This window comes from Bactrocera neohumeralis, chromosome 4 (genome assembly GCF_024586455.1).
Source record: "Bactrocera neohumeralis isolate Rockhampton chromosome 4, APGP_CSIRO_Bneo_wtdbg2-racon-allhic-juicebox.fasta_v2, whole genome shotgun sequence".
Lineage (NCBI taxonomy): Eukaryota > Metazoa > Arthropoda > Insecta > Diptera > Tephritidae > Bactrocera > Bactrocera neohumeralis.
The window spans coordinates 32362778-32372060 of record NC_065921.1 but is presented as its reverse complement, the minus strand read 5'-3'; the positions used below and the strand labels follow the sequence as shown (position 1 = coordinate 32372060).

At 36.6% G+C, this 9283-nt stretch overlaps 1 protein-coding gene across 2 annotated transcripts in view; it reads right to left on the bottom strand.

Moving 5' to 3' along the window:
- Nucleotides 1-5400: 5400 nt before the first annotated feature.
- The window catches only part of LOC126757236 (upstream-binding protein 1), a 44669-nt gene continuing 40786 nt past the window's right edge, over nucleotides 5401-9283 (bottom strand). For both annotated transcript variants that reach the window (XM_050470977.1, XM_050470978.1), the window contains 4 exons: nucleotides 8283-8481; nucleotides 8109-8224; nucleotides 6566-6640; nucleotides 5401-6495 (listed from right to left, as the gene is read on the bottom strand). In XM_050470977.1, the coding sequence (XP_050326934.1) occupies nucleotides 6102-6495; nucleotides 6566-6640; nucleotides 8109-8224; nucleotides 8283-8481 (784 nt within the window). In that variant the 3' untranslated portion in view covers nucleotides 5401-6101. The remainder of the gene's footprint in view (nucleotides 6496-6565; nucleotides 6641-8108; nucleotides 8225-8282; nucleotides 8482-9283) is intronic.

Sequence of the window (9283 nt, the reverse complement as noted above, 5' to 3'; positions counted from 1 at the left end):
CGATTGTAACGTTGCGAGGTAGGCAGTCTGTTTTCTCTCCGCTGCGACATGGCACTTCTCATCGTACCAGCTGTTCTTTTGCTTGATGTATTTTCTTATTCTGGAATCTAGCACCACAGATAACCATATTTCCGGCCCCGGCGAAGTCGATCAGCCTCAACCCATTTCCCCAAAATTTCCTCGTGGAGGCTGAATTTACCGACTGTTGTGCCAAAAATACTTTCTTTGCCCACCCTCGCGTTAAAGTCACCAAGTACGATTTTGTCATGATGGCGGGGCAGATCTCATAGTTGCGCTGCAAGCGCTTATAGAAGGCATCGTTGGTCGCATCGTCCTTCTCCTCTGTCGGGGTGTGGGCGCAAATCAGCGATATGTTGAAGAACTTCAAAATATATTCTTTTGACTCATTTTTACTTAATGTAAGTCTTCACTATAACGAGGGAGCTGACCTTTCTAATTAAGGGATCGGACATTCCAGATGCATGCCCTCAAATCGTAATCCTTAATTCGTTTGCCATGGTCGTCATCAAAGGGGGGTCTCTCATCCGAGACTTATTGTTAGTTTTCATTGGGTGAGTTTTTTACGTGGCGGGTCCCAAACCCAGCGCACAACCCCGCAGAGGGGATGTTTCGCCTTCTCACTTTAGCTCTCTTTCAAACGGATATTCTTGGGCTACCCAGAGGATACTTGGTCTAGGACCGGAAGTCGTGAGCTGCTTGAGTCATATGTAAAAAAATCGATTCTGGCCACTCCCAAGTGATTGGCAATCAGAGAACTTTCCTCACTTGCGTGAACTTTTACACATGACATGTCAATAGATATCCTTTATGCTGGCCTGTCCAATATTTCGGAATCAATTCGAAATCGCATTGAAAAGGTACATACCACTGACCTCTCATATCATAATAAGGATCGTCAGAATATGACATATAACGCTGGTGACAAGGTCCTAGTTAAGGTTAACCGAAGGCTGGACAATAAACTTGCCACGCTTTATACAGAAGAATGAATTAAATAAAATCTAGGCACCCTCGTCTTTTTAAGGGTATTAGGGTTCATAAAGACAACCTTTCACCACTTTACTATGTAAGTCACTCTTTATTTGCAAATTTAGGGCAATAGTATTCCTTTTGCAGACAACGTTATCGAAAAAACTCACGGACTACAATAACGCTAACTACATTTCTATCTTGGACGGAGGCCCAATCGTGTGGGAGAATTACGACATCTTGACCCACTACACCAACTTGACGAAGTATTCAATAATAAACCATTTTTACCAGTCACATAAATATATAATCATCAATCATGAAACTTAAACTTTTTAGGCACGACACTTAAATCAGCGCCGGCACCTCAGTGTTTGATGGTTTCCAGAGACTACAGATGAGACCGGACATATGTACTTGTTGGCCCAAACAATAAACAGAATAGGATAAATACTCATATTCAGCAAAAGATGTTAGAAATAACAGAAAAAGTAACTAAAATCATTGCTACAACTGAACAAGAAAAAACGTTAACTTCGGCTGCGCCGAAGCTAATATATGTACTCTTCACAGGTGCATTTCGTTTAGTAACTATGAGTGCATTTTGTATGGAAGTTATATGCTATAGTAATTCAATCTGAACAATTTTTGGAGATTATGTTATTACCTAAAGCAGTTATCCATGTCAAATTTTGTGAAGATACCACGTCAAATGCGAAACCTTTCCACACAAGCCCTTGATTCCGATCGTTCCGTTTGTATGGCAGCTATATGCTATAGTGAGCCGATCTGAAATATTTCTTCCCGATACTACATTTTTGCTTTAGAAAATAATCTATACCAAATTTCGTGAATATATCTTGTCCAATGCAAAAGTTTTCCATACCAGCACTAGATTCCGATCGTTCAGTTTGTATGGCAGCTGTATGTTATAGTGGTCCAATTTCGGCAGTTCCGACAAATGAGCAGATTCTTGAAGAGAAAATGATGTTTTCAAAATTTCAAAACGTTATCTTAAGAACTGAGAGACTAGTTCGTATATATACAGACAGACGGACGGACGGACAGACAGACAGACGGACATGGCTAAATCGACTCAGCTCTACATACTGATCATTTATATATATACTTTTTAGGGTCTCCGACGCTTCCTTCTGGGAGTTACAAACTTCGTGACAAACTCTGAAATCTCGTTTGGTATCAAACAGCTCGGAGATGTCCTTCTTGATCCTAACGGAGTTTTTGGTGTTGCTCAACGTCAGTTTACACATCCGTATTTGCTTTGCGGGGATACCAAATTCAGATGAGGTGTGGGTCGATTCTCTTCTCACGGGTCTTTTCCAAGATGTGGCACATGGTGAATATCTGGTCGGTTGTCGATTTTCCAGGGCTAAAGCCACACTGACAAGGTCCAATCAGTTTGTTGGTGGACTTTAATCTTTCACACAATACGCTATATATTAATATTTAGAAGGCTTATCGCACGGTAGTTGGCGCAGATTATGGGGTCTCCGTTTTTGTGAATTGGGCAGAGCACACTTAAATTCCAATCGTTGGGCATACTTTCGTCCGACCATATTTTACAAAGAAGCTGATGCATGCTTCTTATCAGTTCTTCTCCGCAGTATTTGAATAGCTCGGCTGGCAATCCATCGGTCCCGCCGCTTTGTTGTTCTTTAGGTGGGTAATTGCTATTCGGACTTCTCCATGGTCGGGCAGTGGAACGTCTACTAAAAGCGTTTTGCTTTTAGTGTGCTCTGGGCATCGGTTACTAGATCACAAGAGTATGCTCCGGTCATGAAATCTTCTGTTAGTCGCCGCATTTTTTCGTAGAATTTTCGAGCATTACCCTTGCCGGCAAACTTGTCAAGCTCTTCATACTCACGCATTTCGGCCTCTCTTTTTCTCTGTCTGCAAATGCGTCTCGCTTCCTTCTTCAACTCTCGGTATCTATCCCATCCCGCACGTGTTGTGGTCGATTGTAAAGTTGCGAGGTAGGCAGTCTGTTTTCTCTCCGCTGCGACATGGCACTCCTCCTCGTACCAGCTGTTCCTTTGCATTTTCCTAAAATTTTCCTTGTGTTTGTTGACGCCCGGGTGCGTAATTATAACAAAATTCGTAACGCTGTATGTATACACATGTATAAATGATAAGGATGACCAGACGAGTTGAAATTGGGTTGACTGTCTGTCCATGCAAACTGGACCTTGATTAAAAATTGAGGCATCGTAATGAAACTAGGTACACGTGTCCGTTGGTGGACGACGAGAACGTGTTTGTAATGGGCGTAGTCGGACCGCTACGCCCGCAAAACGCCATTAATCAAAAAAAATAGTTCAAATCGGATGATGACCCCTCCCCATTCCCATATATACGCAATAAATTTTACATTCTGGATGGCACAGGAGCAGGAGACGACGTCGAAGCTTAACGATCCGCGTGGCGCCGTCCACTTTTAGCTCAAATGACATATCTCGGATGCATCGATTTTAAACAAATTAGGTACATAAGATTCTTTTAATATTTCTGTGTCATAGTGCTAAAACGGAGGAAATCAGACCATAGCCGCGCTTATTTTCCATACAACACAATTTAAATTTCCATCTGATTCTCTCACATTCCATTATACGAGTACAATACAAATAAAACACCAATTAATATAGTGGGATAAAACTTTGCAGTGTGTCACCTTATGTGGAATCCAGTGCCTTTAGTTGATAATTGTATGTCTGAATGCCAAAGTGGGCTGAATCCGGTCAATACTTCCCTTAGCCGCCATATATCTAATATAAATATTTCCGAACTTCCTGGTGACCTTATACCGCATTTATCGGTCAATATGTTAGTTATATCAACGAAAATGAGAGCGCGTATTTTACTAATAACAATGTATCTTTGTACCTAAAATGGATTAAAGGGCTGAAATATAACTAATTTCAGAATTTTCGAACATCCGGCTGACTTAACTCTATAAATTGGTGATGGTATGTAAGGTACCTTTATAAACCCAGCAACTCTGTAAATTTGGTGAAAGACACGATTCTTTCCGTCCAGCTGCCGAATGTTTCTTAAGGTACAATGTTGCCAAGCTCCCTTTTGCCTAACTTTGTGGTTTGTCCTGTGTTGCTTATGTCCAAAAGACCTGGGGTGTTCCGCTTAGGCTCACAATTAAAAGTTGGTAAAAGTCTTGACTTGTTGTATAACCTAACTCTATGAGATTTTGAATTGGCACTACGACTGGCCTTAATTACCGCTTGGCTATCCACCAGAATGTTTATGGACTTGCTGGTTAGGACAGAAGCCACTTGGCTCCTTCTGTTACGCCCACAATTTCGGCATGAAAGACCGAATTGTAATAATTTAGTTTGAAGCTGTTTTCCTTGTTTGGATTACTATAGAAAAAGCCCACAGACCTGTGACCGGAGAAGGAGAACCTTTATTTCTGCTCTAACTAAACTTACCAATACGATATTAGGCCAACCACACGTCTATTGCATATGGTTAAGTCTAACAATTCTCTTCTACACGTTGTGAAGATTCATTGTTAGTAGGTCCTTATCGTTAATGTCCGAGCTACCCAAGACTGTATGATGGATTTTTATCCGACCAAAGAATATCAACTTGGTAACATTTTTCAAAATTATTTCAGTAATGTTTTCTGCCGCTACAACAACAACAACTGGAACTGTTCTACACCTTTTTTATATCCATAATATAACGAATTTCGATCCTCTGCTTGGCGTTTTCCATATCAAGTCAATATATTAAATTTATCCTCTTAGTTTGAGTTTACATCACATATGTATTTTTATCTCATTGGATGATTATTTTAGTATAATTTTCGAGGCACGACGTAAAATATAGTAACAACACTAAGTGATCCCAGGACATATACATAGGTTCATAACATACCAAATTTGATTGTAATCCATTCACGATTTCGTCGAATTTTTCGCAACATTTTTAAATATAAAGTTTACCGACACCTGATGTGATGAACCAGACCTCGATCTTTTGAAAATACAAGAGTGTACAATTAAACTCTTAAACAGTAACCATATTAAACTTTTCAAAAGCATACTCTGAACTTTCTGATCCGTAAAGACATTAACCATTATTTATAGCTCAATCACGTATTCATTTGGATACCATATGACTAACACCCAATTATTCAATTCAATTCTCAATGGGTTACATTTTTTCTATTCGTAATGTAATATTGTAAGGATTATACCTCATAGAGGATTACTTTTTATTCGTTACAAAATAGTTTCATAATTTTTTCCGCTTTATATTTTAAGGAACATGTACGTAGAGAGTTCTCTGAAATACAAGTAGATAGGTGGTGGTGTCCTTCATCTCCTGATTTTTTGAAAGTTATGCTAAAGTTGCGTAGATTTAAACACAGCATTGTTTACAGACCGTTTGTTTATTTCTTCCACATATTGTATTAATATTATGTAATTTTTAAATAATAATAGATACACAATAAAGACTGTTTGTATATATGTATGTATGTATGAATGAACATACAGTTTTGACTACAACAGCATACATTTAAACATTGCTGAAGCTTATAATCTTGGTGTTTTTTACATTTAATATATTTGGTTGCTAGTAATTGTGTCTCAATAAAAGTGATGATAGTGTTTGGCCCGCTTTTATTTTAAGTTTAAACTTTTCTTATGGGTAACGCATGCAAAAAATTAGACTATGTTTTATACATACTCTCATATATTATACTTCCAATAAATTGCAAGGCATATGTATATGTATGTAAATATGTTGATATATTGTGCAAAATATTATTTACGTAGCGATCGTCGGAAAGAAACATCTTGGGAAAAGTGCGCTTTATAAAGTGAAGTTAAATATGGCTAATTTTCAAAATACGTTATAAAAACTAATATGCAGTAATAACGAAATTCGTCTAATGTCAATCGAACTTCACAAATATTGTACATATTTATATGAATAAAGGCTTATGATAACATTGTGTTTTTTTAACATTACTATGTATTGTTGGTTGAATCAAGTCAAAGAAAATAGTTATGCATAAATATTCAGTTATATTTATATGTATATATATAGGGTTCATTCTAATTAGGCTTTCAATTATCATTTTTATTTATCAACTTCATAACAACTTTACCATTTTGTACTTCGAGAGCATAAAGACTTCCGTCTCTCACCTCATTATTCAATACCTCGTCAGTGACGTTTACATGTACGCCTGAAGGGCCTGCTAGAAAAATAAAGTTTTTGGTGCTATCATTGAAAATATTTGAACCGCTGCCGGAATATTTCGAGTGTATGCTCCAGCTACTGTAAATCGAGCCATTTTCTAATGCACCATTTGTGTTGCCATTTGCAATCATGTCGTAGAATCCAGGCATTTTGCACAATTTCTGCATTAGCTCCTTTGATGTGTTCGATAGCAAGTATATGGCATTGTAGCTATTGCCATCCAAACTTACATAAAGTGTAAGACGCGGCGCAATAGCTCTGAAAAATAATTTTCATTAATACTTAGTATGTATGTAATAAAGAAATTAAAAGGAAAATATGGTCATACTTAGCGCGCAATATGTTGAACATGCGAATTCCATCGGCAAGCCCACATATTTGAATCAAATCCTCTTTAGACATCCTAAGAAAAAAATGGTCATAATTAGTCAAAATTAAAGTGTAAGATCTATTATTTTCGACTAAGAGATGAAAACAGTTTAAATTTTTATATTATCGTAGTTTTTGTATAGTAACACACTATCTGCCACTACTACTCTATATAGTACTCTAAATATGTATAGGTTACCATGTGATATATTCACACGTTCGTGATATATAGTCCAAACGTTTCCTTAACCCGCTATACCCAATGTAATAATTTCCAACCCTCTCTGGTTTATGTATAATGGATTAGTAAGTGAGAGCTGCACCTGGCCTCAGCTGTTTTTATATTTTAAAGAATTTATTTTTCTTTTAAGTGACGAAAAACGAGTGTAAACGAACAATTTTTACTCTCACAGCCGGAGAAATACTTTCAGGAGTTGCAAGCTATTCATATATACAGTTTCGTAAGAGGATTCGAATTCAGTATATTAAAGGGACCAATTACTTTTATATTTAACACATTTTTTGTTAGAAAAATTGTCTAACTAATTTTAATAAAATATCACTCGTATTAAACGACATGAATGCTTTAAAGACAGATGGAAGTCAAAATGGATGAAGAATATGCTGGGACTATGTGAGTCTAAATCCAAAGACTCAGCGCATAATAGACCCAAGGTCGCGGTGCGATCCACATGCAATAATCTAATTTAACCTAAATATGGGAGCTAGGGGATATATGTACCTAGCTTATCACTAGAAATATATATATCTTTGAGTTTCATTAAAATACCTTACAGATTGGCCAATATATAAGGTAAGGTCAAGTGGATGTTTGAAAATCCTTATATTAGGTATATGAAGGCTAGGCTCCGATTTTATTCATTTTAGGCAACAAAATATAATGTTGTTAGGAAACACGCAAATTCATTAAGATATTCTATATATTGACGATATATGCGGTATAAAGTCAACGGCAAGTTCGATTTTTATTTTTGGTATATGCTATATAGGGGCTAAGAGAAGTATTAATCCAATTTGATCCATTTTTGGCACAAGGAAATAACATTACTAGACTTCTTAGAGTGATTGATATTTGTTTAGTGAGACATTCTATAGGTTTTCTATTCGTTAGTTTCATCAAGATATCTTAATTTTTACTCATGTTACAGTTTGCATAGACGGACAGACGGTCAGCCCATTCAGATCAAATTTATTTCACTACTTGAATATCGATATATGTGACCTGGTCTACGGAAAGGGGGCTTAGGTGTCAAAAAATCAATGAGATAACGAGAAATTGACGAAACGAGTTGTTTATTTTTAACAGCTGTTTCCCAGATAACTAGTTTTCGCACGTTAGCTCCCTTTTCGTAGACCAGGACACATATGTAAATACGTCAAGATTGCTTGATTGATAATAAAGATATATTCTCGGCATATCTTCTCTGCAATATGAACTGGCATGGCTTTTATAACAGGAATAATTGATTTTATTTACTTACCTCATTATGTCGGCACCGGAAAAGTGTGAAAAGGTTGACAGGTAAGAAGTCAATCTATGGTGGCTCAACCATTGCGCAACTTGGCTTGGAGAGGATTCTGGCAAAATGTTGATTGCCTACAAAAATCAGTTGAAGAAGTTATGCTATCAACTTTAAGTTCTTCAACAAACTTACGTAGTCATCCACGTCTGGCGTGACCGACTGCTGCGGAGACACCATGTTAGCTTCCATTAGTTTCAGCGTTGGAGAATTTGTTGAAGTAACACTATTTATGGCTATGGGACTGGAGTTGGTAACAGGTGATCCTCCAGTGTACGGCAATATGCCATCGTACTTGGGAATGTGTACCGGTGAATTGGGCCAAATCTTCATACTAAGTTAGGAAGTAAAAAGAGCAAATGTGGATATGTCACTGAATCAATTTTGGTATACGTATTTATATACGAAATTAATATGTATTATTAGGTTTCGATTTCGTTTTTGGCGAATAAACTAATACCAACTAATTATACTCGTACTCCTCTGATAATAATCTAAATTACTTTGCATCCCGATAGACGGATGTGATAACGCTAATATATACATATGTACATATATAGGTAGAGGTTAGGATAAAAAGTAAGAAGAACTGACAAAACAATAAAAGTAAAATGAAATAAAATGCAATATGCAACCTTTTAAAAACAACACAATTAATAAATTACGTTTTTTTTTTAATTTGAACATCCCGATCATAAATCAAAAACCACAATTACTGAAAGCATTTTGTCACTTATCTTATTCAAACATTCGTCGCTGTATTTAGTTTTTCTACCCATTTTGAAAGTCTCACTACGTTTGTGGTGCAACATACTTTTCCATAATTTGTAATACATATCTGATTGAAATCTATTCGTTCTTTTAATATCACAAAAACTCTTCCGAAATAGCTGGATCGATTGTGATAAAATTTGATGTGCTTATCAGGTAGGTCTGCGAATCAGTCAACATTTATTTTTCATACGCCGTCGCTAAATTATTTTTGTTTTATGATTTCACATTGAAAAATACGTTGAACTCTAAATTTTCACTCTTATACGATCTAAACCGATTTTCATAACCATATTCTGTTCCACTATATACACAGATCCACAACTGGAATCGAATATAATTACAATTGTAGTATTTCTTAAAAT